This window comes from Zootoca vivipara, chromosome 14 (assembly GCF_963506605.1).
Source record: "Zootoca vivipara chromosome 14, rZooViv1.1, whole genome shotgun sequence".
NCBI classification, from domain to species: Eukaryota; Metazoa; Chordata; class Lepidosauria; order Squamata; family Lacertidae; genus Zootoca; species Zootoca vivipara.
Window position 1 is genome coordinate 7,209,844 of NC_083289.1, and position 16,476 is coordinate 7,226,319.

Here is a 16,476-nt window from a genome sequence, read left to right on the forward strand (position 1 = left end):
CCCCTTCATGGATCAATGCCTTGTCGTGGCGAAGGGGCTTGAACAACTCAGAGAAGCTATGAGCTATGCCATGCAGGGCCACCCAAGATGGACAGGTCATAGTGGAGAGTTTTGACTAAACGTGATCCACCTGGAGAAGGAACTGGCAAGCCACTCCAGTATCCCTGCCAAGAAAACTCCATGGACAAAGACAACAGGCATATAAAAGTTATGACGCTGGAAGATGAGCCCCTCAGGTCGGAAGGCGTCCAACATGCTACTGAGGAAGAGCGGAGGACAAGTACAAGTAGATTCAGAGCTGATGAAGCGGCTGGGCCAAAGCCGAAAGGACGCTCAGTTGCGGATATGCCTGGAAGCGAAAGGAAAGTCCGATGCTGTAAAGAAAAATATTGCATAGGAACCTGGAATGTAAGAACCATGAATAGAGGTAAGCTGGATGTGGTCAAAAATGAGATGACAAGAATAAATATCGACATCCTGGGCATCAGTGAACTAAAATGGAAGGGAATGGGTGAATTCAGTTCGGGTGACTATCATATCTACTACTGTGGGCAAGAATCCTGTAGAAGAAATGGAGTGGCCCTCATAGTCAACAAAAGAGTGGCAAAAGCTGTGATGGGATGCAATCTCAAAAATGACAGAATGATCTCGATACGAATCCAAGGCAGACCTTTTAACATCACAGTAATCCAAGTTTATGCACCAACTACCGGTGCTGAAGAAAGTGAAATTGACCAATTCTATGAAGACCTACAACACCTTCTAGAAATGACACCAAAGAAGGATGTTCTTCTCATTACAGGGGATTGGAATGCTAAAGTAGGGAATCAAGAGATAAAAGGAACAACTGGCAAGTTTGGCCTTGGAGTTCAAAATGAAGCAGGGCAAAGGCTAATAGAGTTCTGTCAAGAGAACAAGCTGGTCATCACAAACACTCTCTTCCAACAACACAAGAGACGACTCTACACATGGATATCACCAAATGGGCAGCATCGAAATCAGATTGATTATATTCTCTGCAGCCAAAGATGGAGAAGCTCTATACAGTCAGCAAAAACAAGACCTGGAGCTGACTGTAACTCAGATCATCAGCTTCTTATAGCAAAATTCCAGCTTAAACTGAAGAAAGTAGGAAAAACCACTGGGCCAGTAAGATACAATCTGAATCAAATCCCTTATGAATACACAGTGGAAGTGAGGAACAGGTTTAAGGATTTAGATTTGGTGGACAGAGTGCCTGAAGAACTATGGATGGAGGCTCGTAACATTATACAGGAGGCAGCAACGAAAACCATCCCAAGGAAAAGGAAATGCAAGAAAGCAAAATGGCTGTCCAACGAGGCCTTACAAATAGCGGAGGAGAGGAGGCAAGCAAAATGCAAGGGAGATAGGGAAAGATACAGGAAACTGAATGCAGATTTCCAAAAAACAGCAAGGAGAGACAAGAGCGTCTTCTTAAATGAGCAATGCAAAGAAATAGAGGAAAACAATAGAATGGGGAAAACCAGAGATCTGTTCAAGAAAATTGGAGATATGAAAGGAACATTTCGTACAAAGATTACCATAATCAAGGACAAAAGTGGTAAGGACCTAACAGAAGCAGAAGACATCAAGAAGAGGTGGCAAGAATACACAGAGGAATTATACCAGAAAGATATGGAGGTCTCGTACACCCCAGGTAGTGTGGTTGCTGACCTTGAGCCAGACATCTTGGAGAGTGAAGTCAAATGGGCCTTAGAAAGCACTGCTAATAACAAGGCCAGTGGAAGTGATGATATTCCAGCTGAACTATTTAAAATTTTAAAAGATGATGCTGTTAAGGTGCTACACCCAATATGCCAGCAAGTTTGGAAAACTCAGCAATGGCCAGAGGATTGGAGAAGATCAGTCTACATCCCAATTCCAAAGAAGGGCAGTGCCAAAGAATGCTCCAACTACCGCACAATTGCCCTCATTTCACACGCTAGCAAGGTTATGCTTAAAATTCTACAAGGCAGGCTTAGGCAGTATGTGGATCGAGAACTCCCAGAAGTGCAAGCTGGATTTCGAAAGGGCAGAGGAACCAGAGACCAAATAGCAAACATGCACTGGATTATGGAGAAAGCTAGAGAGTTCCAGAAAAACGTCTACTTCTGCTTCATTGACTACGCAAAAGCCTTTGACTGTGTCGACCACAGCAAACTATGGCAAGTTCTTAAAGAAATGGGAGTGCCTGATCACCTCATCTGTCTCCTGAGAAATCTCTATGTGGGACAAGAAGCTACAGTTAGAACTGGATATGGAACAACTGATTGGTTCAAAATTGGGAAAGGAGTACGACAAGGTTGTATATTGTCTCCCTGCTTATTTAACTTATATGCAGAATTCATCATGCGAAAGGCTGGACTAGATGAATCCCAAGCAGGAATTAAGATTGCCGGAAGAAATATCAACAACCTCAGATATGCAGATGACACAACCTTGATGGCAGAAAGTGAGGAGGAATTAAAGAACCTTTTAATGAGGGTGAAAGAGGAGAGCGCAAAATATGGTCTGAAGCTCAACATCAAAAAAACCAAGATCATGGCCACTGGTCCCATCACCTCCTGGCAAATAGAAGGGGAAGAAATGGAGGCAGTGAGAGATTTTACTTTCTTGGGCTCCTTGATCACTGCAGATGGTGACAGCAGTCACGAAATTAAAAGACGCCTGCTTCTTGGGAGAAAAGCAATGACAAACCTAGACAGCATCTTAAAAAGCAGAGACATCACCTTGCCGACAAAGGTCCGTATAGTTAAAGCTATGGTTTTCCCAGTAGTGATGTATGGAAGTGAGAGCTGGACCATAAAGAAGGCTGATCGCCGAAGAATTGATGCTTTTGAATTATGGTGCTGGAGGAGACTCTTGAGAGTCCCATGGACTGCTAGAAGATCAAACCTATCCATTCTTAAGGAAATCAGCCCTGAGTGCTCCCTGGAAGGACAGATCGTGAAGCTGAGGCTCCAATACTTTGGCCACCTCATGAGAAGAGAAGAATCCTTGGAAAAGACCCTGATGTTGGGAAAGATTGAGGGCACTAGGAGAAGGGGACGACAGAGGACAAGATGGTTGGACAGTGTTCTCGAAGCTACGAACATGAGTTTGACCAAACTACGGGAGGCAGTGGAAGACAGGAGTGCCTGGCGTGCTATGGTCCATGGGGTCACGAAGAGTCGGACACGACTAAACGACTAAACAACAACAACAACAACTGAAGCACACTTCTCACTTGGAGCAATTCAGTATTGTGACACCAATGGGCTCCCAGGCTCAGGCCCTAAGTGGAATCTGTGGGAGGGGAAGTCTGAAGCCCATGACCCTTGAGACAGTACACTTACTTGCATGCTGTGGACATGCGTGCTCTTCTGCTTGGAGAAGCTTACCTGAGATGTGTCTGGATTTGCAGTACAGAACTGTTTTGCTTATATACCCCAGGTCTTAAAATTCCTGGGATCTGGAGCCAAAATATACACAAGCTGAACAGTCAAGTATGGCAGCTTTTGCCAGGCTGGCCCATTTCAGGCTGTGGTTTGGGATGGAGTGAGGATCACCTGTTCAAATGCTTAAAAACAAATAGTTTAGGGAGGAAGAAGGCAAGGGTAGAACCTTGTAGGGAGTGTTTTGGTTTTGGTTTGTATTTACTGGGGAGCTTTGTAAATATTCAAGCACATGAACACACCAAGACACCTGCAATCTAAAGTCCAGTGCCAGATGAATCCCAGAGAGTTTGGTTCCATTCATAAATCACTGCAGTTGGTTGCTATTAACAGGGTTGGGAAATCTTTGGCTCTGCAGATGTTACTGGCCTCCGAGTCCCATCATCCAGCAACATCTGGAGGGCCAAAGAATCCTCTCTCCTGATCTAACAGGATGTTGGCATGCAAGATCGAAAGGAATTTGCCTCAGCCTAGCCTGCTTGTCTTAAGTCTCACTTTCCTTCCTGCTCCACATTGAACAGGAAAACGTCAGCCCCCAAAAGCATCCATCAAGCGTCCCACCAGCACTCTCACAGCAGCATCTCTTCCATGGCTGCCAATGAGGTGGGCAAGAGCATAGAAGACCTTGCTGAGAATGAGGAATCTCTACAGCCGATGATGGTCGGAAGCAGTTTCCTGGATGCCAAGGTACAACTGCCTGCCCTTTCTGGGCTCGTGCTGCCTTCACTTCCTTTGCTTTTGGTTGTTTATTCAGAAAACTTCCACACGCAGCCCAGCCTGCCAAGGGATTTGCACCACACAGGACAGCTTGCAATAATTAGAAGCAAAACAGTCTCATAAAAGGAATGAAGCAGCACAAAAATGGAACAGGCTTGATGGATAAAAACGTTTTAAAAATGAGGGTCACATGAAAATAGTCTGCCCATGGAGACCAGTGCAGTCTGAAACAGGAAAGTTAACTAGTCACCGAAAAATTATTATTTATTGAAGTTTTATAGCACCCTTCATCCAAAGATCATAGGGAAGTTTACAACAGAAAAATACAAAATGAGAACACAAAAAACCATAACAAACCATTAACACCCCTCCCACAAACACATTTAAAAGCCATAGATCTTAAGTGGGGGAGGGCAAATGGCTCTCAAGAAGTAAGGCATTACCAGGCCCATCTATAGCCTCTATGGAGTCTCGCCCCTCATCCCAACTAATTGTGTCTCAGTCACAGAGATACAGAAAAGGCTCTCTTTGGGTGTGATCAGGCTGATATAGGAGGACAGGAGGCCTCAGTTACCCTAGAGCAGGGGTCAGCAAACGTTTTCAGCAGGGGGCCAGTCCACTACCCCCCAGACCTTGTGGGGGGGTGGACTATATTTTGAAAAAATAATAAACGAATCCTATGCCCCACGCCTATGCGCCATGCGGGTGGCGCTGTGGGTTAAACCACAGAGCCTAGGGCTTGCCGATCAGAAGATCGGCAGTTCGAATCCCTGCGACGGAGTGACCTCCCGTTGCTCGGTCCCAGCTCCTGCAGTTCGAAAGCATATCAAAGTGCAAGTAGATAAATAGGTACCGCTACAGCAGGAAGGTAAACAGCGTTTCCATGCGCTGCTCTGGTTCGCTAGAAGCAGCTTAGTCATGCTGGCCACATGATCCGAAAGCTGTACGCCGGCTCCCTCGGCCAATAACGCAAGATGAGTGCCGCAACGCCAGAGTCGGTCATGACTGGACCTATGGTCAGGGGTCCCTTTACCTTTACGCCCCACAAATAACCCAGAGATGCATCTGTATATATAAAAATGTAAAAGGTGCATGTAGGTGACACAGCACCTTTCTCAGAAACCGCTTGACCGATTTCATTCAAATTTGGACACAACATTCCATTCCACTGTGCAGAGGTTCCTATTCAGGTTTCGTAGACAGATATCACACCTGAGCCACAGGAAAAAAACCCAAATCCCGTGTTTCAGAACTCACAAATCATACAAAACTGCATGCTGGGGGTACAGGAGCGATTACAACACAGCGCCCTCTAGTGACGGCTACACTGGTACTGCACCTAGGAAAGCTTCCCTCACCACAGTATTTCGGCTTGGCTTTGCAGACTAGGCCACTTTCCAGACTAGGCCAAGTGGAGGTGGGGGCTTGCCTGGGGAGATGGAGGGGAAGGGGGCAGGATAGGTCATGGGTCGGGACAGGGTGGGGGGAGACACAGGGATGCACCTGTGTGAGTTTGAAGGGGGACTCTCAGGCTCCATTTAACAGACTGAGCCATAGCAATGTGTGGCAGGGCCAGCTAGTTTTAAATAAAAGCACACATTCTACTCATGTAAAAACACCAGGAAGGCCCCACAAATAACCCAGAGATGCATTTTAAATAAAAGGACACATTCTACTCATGTAAAAACACACTGATTCCCGGACCGTCTGCGAGCCAGATTTAGAAGGCGATTGGGCCGGCTCCGGCTCCCAGCTTTAGTGACTTGTCCAGCCTTTGCTGATACGCATTATTGGTAGGGATGCCACTTGCAGGCAGCAAAAAGTCTTGCGCCAGACCTCTTGAGTTCAGGGCGCTTCAGCATATCCTGAAAAAGAGAAACAGAGCTATGTGTCACCTGCTTGTTGCTGACAGCAGATGCCCAAGGCAGTGGACAGAAGCCCCCCCCCCCCCCCGGGGCACCACTTTCAAAAAATGATCCATTTTTTCTGGGACACCAGAAACCAGGGCCTCCCAAGCCCATCCTGTCAGCTCCCAGGGTAAAGATTTCCCCAAAGCAGCCCAAGTCCCAAAAAGCAGGCCTGAAGCCACATGGAAATGAGTCTAGGGAAGGGGTTCCCAACTTGTGGCCCATGCACCACCAGTGATTTGGAGCTTCATTTGGGTGATCTGTGGCATGTCCACATTAAATAGTCATGGTGGTTTTATTTGTATTTTTGTTATCGCTTTTATTTCTTATATTGTATTACAATTTGAATTTGATGGAACTGGAACTGTAATACAGGGGTAGGCAACCTAAGGCCCGTGGGCCGGATGCGGCGCAATCGCCTTCTCAATCCGGCCCGCGGATGGTCTGGGAATCAGCATGTTTTTACATGAGTAGAATGTGTCCTTTTATTTAAAGTGCATCTCTGGGTTATTTGTGGGGCATAAAATACAATATAAGAAATAAAAAAGCAATAAAGTCACTATTGAAAGCCACTCAGCCAAGCACATTGCAACTGCTACAACAGGCAGAAAAATCATTGGGTGGTCCTCAAAGACCCTCCATAATTTTCAAGTGGTCTGTGAGGGAAAACGTACATGCACCACTGGTCTAGGATAATCCATGTTACATTTTGTAGAAGGCCTATCATGCTTGAAGCCGCCAAGAGCATTTGATACTAGACAGAGATGGTGTTGGTGTTTTTCTAGGGCCACCCCCCTGCCCCATCTGTAACATTCTCCAACTTATTCAGAAGGTGAGTTCTTCCAGAGAAGCCAGTGGCTGTCAGAAGACTTCTGCTCTTTCTTCTCCAGTGGCTCTTAGTGAACGCAGCACATCAAGGCTACCGTCAAGAGCACAAAGCTCACTGTTTCTGTTTCCAGTCTGCATCCACCTCATTAAAATAGCCTCTTTCCTTAGAAACATGTGGTCTAAAATTACAGCCCCACAAAAGTTGCCCTTCTCACAAGGGCTCTTTACTTTTGACTCTGTTGTAGTCTAAATGCCCTCTCAACGGAAATCAAGCAGACTTTTCTGGGTGTTTGGGGGGAAGGAAGGGCTTGAATGCAAGAATTGGCAAGGTTTCAAACACAGTCCTATGCATGTTTACTCAGAAGTAAGTCCCACTGTGTTCAGTTGGGCTTACATCTAAGTAAGTGTGCATAGTATTGCAAGTTTAGACATTCTGCTTCCAAGAGAGAGCAGAAATCGCTGGAGTTAATATCTTTTGTAAAGCTTTAGAGTTGTGTTGTGAGGGCCTTGTTTTAATTTCAGCCAAATCCTTTTTTCCATTGAGTAACGTAACGTCTTCTCCCCCATCTCTTAGGGTGGTACCAGTCTGGTTATAAACAGCTATGGGCCAATTGCAAAGAAGAGCTCTAAGAAATGGCTCTTCTTTCAAGACTCTAAGAGAGTGAAGTCAGAAGAGGTAAGAGAATGACTGAGTGTATATTCTGCCTCCTGGCCTCTTCAGGCTTGAGAGTGGCTCTGAATTTCTGCCTTGATTTCTTGTGTTGGGGCATTTTGTGAAGTGAACTAATCACAAGGGCAATCCTCAAATCCCATATAGCTCAATAATAATAATAATAATAATAATAATAATAATAATAATAATTTATTATTTATACCCCGCCCATCTGGCTGGGTTTCCTAAGCCACTCTAGGCGGCTTCCAACCGAATATTAAAAACAGTACAGCATCAAACATTAAAAACTTCCCTAAACAGGACCGCCTTCAGTTGTCTTCTGAAAGTAGAATAGTTACTTATTGCCTTGACATCTGCTGGGAGATGCTCAAGAGCTTCTCTTTCCTTTGGCTGGAGACAGGGCTGGCTCAAGAGAATTTGCTGCTTGATGCAAAGTGCCAAGAATCAGACTTGATTGGCAGTTGAATCTTATCTCAACACAACATACTGTATTTGCACCACACCTGAGGTCCCGGGGAGGCTGTGTGGCACATGGGGCTGTATTTTCCCACACCTTGCAGCCACTCTCCATTCTCCAGCATCTGCCACCTGAGGTGACGACTCATGGTAGGACCAGCCCTAGTCAGAGAAGATGTTGCTCTTTGCAGTTTATTCCAGTCTCCAGCTTGCCCTATTATGAGGTAGTGAAGCAGGAAGGCATTTCCAACTAACGTCAAAAGATAGGCATGGTTTGGGAGAGAGATGGCCTCATGAGCTAGTTTGGACCGCCAGAAGGCCAAAATTGGCCATATGTTTCCTACTCCGGATCTCAGTGTTCACCTTTTACCAGCAGAGCTTTTGGGTGTTGCCTGTATTCTATTTTGGTCTGTTCTGCCTTAAAGGCACCTTTATTTTTGTGTAATGCTTTTCCTCTCTGTGTTTCCTCCAGACCCAGAGACGTTTTACAAAAGCAGTGTGTTCGTATCAGTCGGGCACTGCCGTCCTCATTGGCAAAGATGCCTCCCCAGAGCAAAGGCCAAACTACCAGGCTGCGTACAGCATTGTTGCTGACACAGAGCATTCAGCAAACAGTGAAGAAAGCCACGAAACTGGCGATTCTGGAAGGTTCTCTCATGAGTCCAGCGAAGAACTTCACCTCTCTGCGGGTGTCAGTGCTACTCCAGTGACCCCCAATTCCTTTGCAGGCAGTGCCCCCGTGTGTCCGCTCCCGAGTGCCTCTGAAGAGCCTCCTGACCAAAGTCCGCCGCCACTTCTCCAGCTGCCGCCTGCAGGACAAAACTGAGCCTGCCATCAGAGCGGCGTGTGTGTCTGTGTCTGTGTGTCTTTGTGTGTCTGTTCAAAGGACAATGAACAAAGAGCCAAAGCTTTAAGTGGGAACCCTGAGTGGCCAACAGGCGATCCCGCAATTCTGTTGACCATTTTTGTTTTTTTTTAAAATGTGTTAAAACTCACGCTTTTTGAATGTTCAGTGCTCAACAATGTGAAAGGAAAGTACGGATTTCTGAGTAGAGCGAAGAAGAGAAGTTTTTATATATCTATATATCTATATATCTATCACTGGAGCAAAGGTGATCCCTTTGCTTGAATATCTACCTCAGTTTGCCGGGTGGCATTACCTCATTTTTTTTTGTGTTGAGAGTTGGTCTCGGCTACATAACTGACGATAACTTCCTAGTAGTCCCATGTATTTTCCCTCCATTTTATGTGTAGGGTGTGAATGTGTGTGTGTGATCCAAAGGAGTTGTGTCGGCAGGTGAGCAGGGATGTTCAGCTGAAGCTCTGGCTTTGAGGAAAAGGCAGGGGGAAGCCTCTCCATGGGGCAGGAGCAGAGGACCAGGGCCAGACTGGCATCTGGAAGGAGGGACTCTGACTGCAGCCTTTTCTGCCAAACCCCCTAGAAGGTTGCCTAGGGAGGGAGCCCAGACTCTTATGACTGCTTCACAAGAGGCCAGGGCCTGTTGAGTTGTTTTGCCTTCAGGGCTGCAGCCCTGGGAGGGGGCCAGTAAAAGCCAGCCCCTGAGCTCCCAAATACTGAACCGCTTTCCTTTTGAGACTTGAGGGTCACATCTCCCTCCTCATTCCCCCAACCTGCCTCAGACAGTGCCTTCTTCTTCTGATCACATCCGCTGAGCATTTTTTGGTCAGGATATGCTGTGGTGAATCGCTCGGGCCCAGCCGTTATTCCCTATTCCTTGACTTGCGCCCACCAGGCAGGTAATGCTAAAAATGGAGTGTTTCCTCATGCTTCAGAGCAATGGTGCCTTTCACTATATAGATATCTTACGAAATCACTGTTTTGCCTTATGCCTTTTTTAGTATTCATGAAGTTGCTTCAGAGAACAGAAAGATGCCTTAAATGTGCTCTGCAGGTTGTGGGGTGCAAAGGGTCTCAAGTGCTCAGAAACACTTCCCCTAGGTCTGTTTCTGGCCAGTTTTGAGCTCCCCAACCCTGCTCAGGGCTCCTTGCTTCAGATTCAGATGCTGTGATTCCTGCATTGCAGGGGCTTGGACCAGATCCCTTCCAAATCTACAATTCTATGATTCTATGAAGAGTGCTAGGTCCTTCCACAGGCCAGCTTGAGCTCTGCCAAGGCCTCTCTTAGAGCAAAGGAGCCAGAGACTGAGCTGAACAGCTTCTCAGAAGAGGGGGGGCATCTGTTTCTGCCACCTCATACCCACACAACTCCTGTTTTATACTACCTCCTTTTAAAGTTATTCTAGTATTATTGTTTTCCTGTACTCAGGGCGCAGTTTGTTACTTTTTAAGCTGTCTTGCAGCAATGTGAGGCAAACTGACAGGGTATTGTGTATTATTTTGTTTTTAAGTTTGGGAGAGAATGCGAGAGAGTGAATGAGAAAGTGAGTGAGTGAGTGAGAGAGAGGGCTATATTCACCAAAGTTGGGAGCCAGTCAATAGAGATCTCCCCCTCCTCTCCCCCAATCAGAATTCATTTCTTTTTCCAAAGAACACAATACTGGCAATTAACTTCCCAGGGCAATCCCTGGTTCTGTTGCGGACAGCAAAAAAAATGTCCACTTGTGCCATATTAAGATGGGAGTCAGTATGCAGGTATGTTTGGGGAAGAGGAGGGGGAACTAACAAGTCTATCCCCACCTACCCTTTCTCATTTTTCTTTGGTGAATTGGCCTATGTAGATCTTTAGAATGCAGGTGTATGTTTGCTAGCGCTGTACCAGACAAGACCTGTTCACCTTTCACAATTTTCTTGACGCAAAGGCTTTAAAGATGATAATAATCTTGTACCAAAGAATTTTCTGTAGAAAAGAAAAGAAAGCTGCATATTTCCCCCCCAAAAAAATAATGGTAATTGAGCTAGTTAAAACTATAGGTTTGCGTACATTTTATTACCTAAGTAGTTACTAACCAAAAGGAGGAGAGAACCAAACGAGAAGGGGCCTCTATGGACTGTAGGAATTTATGGTCCAAATTAGCTCTACAATGTTAACTATCTTTCTTGTTACAAAAGACAGCCTTTAAAGAAAATTGAAATAAGACCTTTTCAGCATATAAAATCTCCAAAGACTTCCAAGTGTAATTTTGTTTTCCTTTTCTTCAGCAACTAAGCTCTTTAACAGTCCAGTATTAGATACATTATAATATTTTTAAATGTGTTTATATATAAATATATATATATTTACTTGCTGAAGAAAAAGAAACTTTTCTCACCAAAGATTTTATTTTTGGTCTCATTGGACAAAGCTGTGTCGGGCACAGTGGAGAGTGCGCTGCTTGAAGCCAGGAGACAAAGACATGAAACTCCTGGCATCCTTGGCGAGCCTCTTAGCAATGGCTGATATGCCAAGGTAACCATTTTCTTCTCCCAAAGACTTGTTTGCTGTGAAGTACTGACACTTTTTGACCCCTTCCTGATGCTGTTGGGTGACACCAATAGATCCCCCCTCCTCAGCAGTTTCATGCCAAAGACCCATCAAGCTCCACGGCCTTTCTGGGAATAATCAAGAGGAGCAGGTGCGGCTGTGGGAACCATAGTAGATGGTGGCTGCCATTTTGGGGCCCTTAGCCTGGAAGATGCTTCGTGATCTCTCTTGACCTGAGCATTTTAGACTGTGATAAGGTTGTGATAGCTTTCATGTTACACGAGACTCTGCGAGGCCTTCACAAAGAGCTCTATGAAAATCAAAAGTCTGCCTGCATTCGTGTAGGCAAATCTTGGCTCATCTACTAGTTTTACCTCACACATGTCTTCTACTGGAATTCTTGTCAGTGGGTTAATTGCCTCAGTTTCCAAAGATATCCAGTTAACTAAAGAGAGTGGCTTTATCCACAAGGTGATCTGCCAGTAAAGAAATAGCTTTTATTCAATTACTACTTAGCAGCAAATGAAGAAAAAAACCAAAGATATTTAAGGTTACCTCAGTATAGAGGCATGATGTGTTAGGTAGGTCTCTTTGCCTTTTTTTTTTTTTAGCATTATAATGTGTCCCTCCAGCCTGCATCCAGAGAGGTGCTTAGTACTTGCTTTGCCTTTGAATCACCATATGGCAAAACCAAGGATAATTCTACACCCTTCTTTATCCCAGGGTATGATGGCCGTGGGAGCAGCTTCCACTGCTGAAGGGGTTGTAAGCCAGCCAACTTTCAAGAATGACTCTTTCTTGGGGCTCTCCTTCATCACAGAAGTTATCTTCTTCTAGAATGTGAATTTCCTTGGCCTTTAAAAACGTCCAAAGGATAGCTGAGTAAAACGGTCATTTCCTTTACCTCTGAAGAGCCAACAGAGAATATTTTTTTTTATTCCAGTGGGATCTGAATTGGGTGGAAATGATGCTATCTGGAAAGTGCATGTTCTGGAGTAGTTCCATTGGTTTCATTGCTAAGACTCCGAAAGAGTGGCCCCAGGCAGCATAAGTGGTGTGCTGAGCCATGGGTGCTTGCCCCCAATGTCAGCCTCATGACCATGTGGCAATAATGCTGATGCCATGATGTCCAGGTAGCAGGCTTTGCGCTTGTTATTCTTACCTCTGGTATTTGTGAGCAAAATGTGCAGGCAGAATTTTATCTAATTTGGTAATGACTGTCCACAGACCCCAGGTTCTGGAGGTGGGAAGATTCTCTCCCTTGTGTAGTGGCCAATTTTTCCAAATATGTGTTAGAGGAGGAGCATAGGTCCAGATTATGTATTTTCAGTGTGATGTCAACCCAAAAGCCAGGGCTGGCGTAAGGAGTGTGTGTATGTGTGCAATCTTTAGGTCTTTAAGGAAGCTGGCATGATTTGAAAAGCCTGCCAGGCTCGTGTCTGGGATGCTGATCTCTTTTGAGTCTCAAGTGCACTTGGTGTCCTGTGAGAATCCGCCACTGGGCCAAGTGCAAGAATTTTCTATAGACACATCTACCCAACTTCTGCACTGGCACTATTTCTGGTAAAGTTCGAAAATTTAAAGCATTGCCCTCTGATAGTTTTACAAATTTGTTCCTTTTAGTTATTCTACCACTTAAGGTTATATAACAGCTGCTGGATATGAACATGCCTTTGCTCTGTGCACACAGTCCCTTTGAACAAGCTGTGGCTGAACCAGGAAGCCTTTGATTGACCTTTAGTTTATCTCTTTTTCTGAACCAGGAAACTATGGTTACCAGCTTTGGAACCAACTAGGATGTTAACACAGCTTCAAACCATGGTTCAGCAATCTGTCTTGTTCCAAAGCTGATAACCATACTTTACCAGTTTGGATAAAACAGGAAATAGTAGTTAATTGAAGACTTCCAATTTTGCTAGCTGGGAGCAAAGGGGCTGCATTCATGGGCAAACGCTCATTCTTAGCTTTTAAAGCCAAGATATGGCCAAGCAGACGCAGCCACTCTCACTATAAAACAACTTGCTCAAACCAGATCCACAAATTTGAATCTGATCTGAACATGATTTGGACCCAGTAGGAATTTGTTGTTTTTCCTTCTATCTTTTGTGCACATACACATCCCTTGAACCCACCTTGTGCTTTTGGTAAATGGCTTGCTCAAGAAACCTAGGCTTTTAAAAAATAAAAATATTTTTTGTTTCTGTTGTATTTTTAAATATGTGAATGAACTGCAAGTGCGGGAGTCCAGCTATATTTCTTTTGCGAAGGGTGTTCTGGCTCCTGGCGCTCCTTCTGCTGTTTCTGGTAAGGGCAGCAACAGCTGACTGGCAAATGGAGGACAAAGCTGAATTATATTAATTTTATATTTGACTCAGGGGATCAGCTCTGTGAATTCCATTGCATGAGGGCAGCTGGTGTTTGCCTTGATAATGAATGTACCTTTTTCAATGTATTTTTTAATGTTTTGTTTAATAATGTGGATTTTTTTAAACGAATTTCTTTTTTTAAAAAATAGCATTATAGTGAATGTTAAACCTTGGTGTGTTTCTCCTCTTCCCCACCCCTCAGGCTTGTTCTTATGCTAGCACAAATGTCATGCCAAAAATGAGTAGAAATTTAAATGCCAAAATGTTTATAAAACTGCTGTCTAATACTGATGGATTGCACAGTTTAAATAAAAGTTTCTTTTAGTAAAAGTTTGCCTTTTTTCTTTCAAGGAGTAATTGTCCTTGCAGTTTCTTTGATGGGCCAATACTTTGGGGGAGGGGCTTTGCATGGAGCAAGTGAGGGAGGAAGCTGAAATAAGGACATCAGAACCATTCTATGGTCCCTCAAAGGCTGTCCCCTCCCACTCGCTGCTCACTTTTTCAACAACGCACATTTAGATTGGGGGTCCTAATTGCCCACTTTGATCACTCACTTTATCTCTCCTACTTTTGCTTGCTTCCCAGCCTTTCCCAACTGGGTGCTCTCACACTTCTCTTTGTTTTCTTCCTGGTCCCAAAAGTGTTGCCTTCAGTTTGCACTTGGAACACCAAGGCAAACTTATTTATCTAATGACTAATTCTGGCAGTATATTTCTAGCAGCCTATCTATGGAAAAAAAACATTTCAACATGAAGCATTCAGTACTCTTTCCAACACCCACACACTATGTGGTGTGTCACCACACTAAGACAGAAATGGGAAACACACAGCACTGCACCAAATATTGCCACAACTACAGATGTGCTAATGCGTCGCTGAACATCCCAACACGTGCCTATTTGCATTCTACCACTAGAACTAGTGGTACTTTGGTTCTCAAACTTAATCCGTTCCAGAAGTCCATTCCAAAACCAAAGTGTTCCAAAACCAAGGCATGCTCTACCATAGAAAGTAATGCAAAATGGATTAATCCATTCCAGACTTTTAAAAACAACTGCTAAAACATAAATTTAACAACAACAACAATCTTTATTATGGTCCATAGACCCATCAATTTGTTACCAAGCCATACACAGCTGGGACACCCCGTCCTCAAACCACTCAGACATCTTACTCAAATTCGGAATAGGAAACATTAGTTCTTGTGACCACCGATAAAAACTTTGCCACTGCTAGTGTTCTGGCATTTGACCGGTCTTCCAATAGGAACCTGATATAGAAATCCTCTGATTTTCCTGGGAGCAAGGCTAGCAGGGGTGAAATCACTTCAGCCCTAGCTTGCTCAAACTTCCCACAGTGCAGCACAATGTGTTTTATAGAATCTACATCATGGGTGCACGAGCATTTAACATGAATTTCACTATCTAGCGAGACCATTGATCCATACATAAAATGAAAGGAATAATCAATGTACTGTACTATAAAATAAATAAGACAGTATTGTAGACGATAAAAATTAAAATTACATTTTTTTTCTTGCCTGCACTGATGATAGTAATTGTTTGAATGGGGGGCTTTTATCCATTTCCGCAGTCAAACAATCAGTAGCAGAACTGGGTTCCGCACAGCCACAAAAACAAATTAACTGAAAAAGCCACAAAAACACGAAATAAATAGCAAAAACAAAAACCCAAACTTAATCCGTTCCAGAAGTCCATTTGACTTCCAAAATGTTCGAAAACCATGGCGCAGCTTCTGATTGGTGCAGGTGCCCTGGAAACAGCTGTATCGGACGTTTGGCTTTCGGAAAACGTTTGAAAACTGGAACACTTACTTCCAGGTTTTTGGTGTTTGAGAACCAAGACATTTGAGAACCAAGGTACCACTGTACAGTATTAGAATGCAGGGGACAGGAGTTTCACAAACATGTTCCAGGACCCTCGTGAATTAGGATCTTTTGGAGAGCAAAAACCGTGTTGCTTTGGTAGATTTGCCCATTAACTTGCACAGGTCTTAAAATAGGAATGTTTATTGCACACACAAAAGGCAATCAAAATATACAAATCCAACACTCCAGCAGGGGTTAATTCTGCAACAATGCATACCTATGAAAGCAATACCTGTATGGGGATAACTTCGTAACAATATGGTTTGAGGAAGTTAGCTCATTAATTCTAATCATGACTAAACCAACCCACCAGGCACAGGAGATGGAGGAGGTGCTCAGTGCTACTTAGGGTGGTCCACTGGCTCCCTCTCAAGACCAAACAAAGGTGTTTCCTTGTAAATAAAGAAGAAAAGTTTTATTATGGCAGTCAAATTGTACAAACTCGGGAGGCTAGGGAGGAGCACAATCTGGTCCAGGTGCTGTTACAAGACAGAGGAGCAGCCATAATAAACCCAGTTGAACAAAGGTTCAAGAGTCCCAGGCTACATCCGTACCATACATTTAAAGCACTCTTAGCCATGGCTTCCCCCAAAGTATCATAGGGGAAATAGTATGGTATTTAGGCCAAGAGTTGTCAGGAGACTCCTATTCCCCTCACATGGCGACGGTGCTCAGAGTGGTTTAACAGCCCATCTCTCTTCCCAAGGAGCTCTGGGAATTTTAGGTTTCCCAACATCGCTCAGCACCCGTAACAATCTGCGTTCTTTGGAGCAAGCTATGACTCTTCAAGTGGCATAATAGTG

The 16,476-nt window shown here is 44.4% G+C and overlaps 1 protein-coding gene across 1 annotated transcript in view; it reads left to right on the top strand.

The window, feature by feature from the left end:
* PRTG (protogenin) overlaps nucleotides 1-12,019 on the top strand; it is a 100,229-nt gene extending 88,210 nt beyond the window's left edge. Inside the window, exons 19-21 of the mRNA XM_060282734.1 lie at nucleotides 3,977-4,142; nucleotides 7,482-7,583; nucleotides 8,509-12,019. Coding sequence (XP_060138717.1) covers nucleotides 3,977-4,142; nucleotides 7,482-7,583; nucleotides 8,509-8,862 — 622 coding nt within the window. The 3' untranslated portion in view covers nucleotides 8,863-12,019. The remainder of the gene's footprint in view (nucleotides 1-3,976; nucleotides 4,143-7,481; nucleotides 7,584-8,508) is intronic.
* The last annotated feature ends 4,457 nt before the right edge of the window (nucleotides 12,020-16,476 follow it).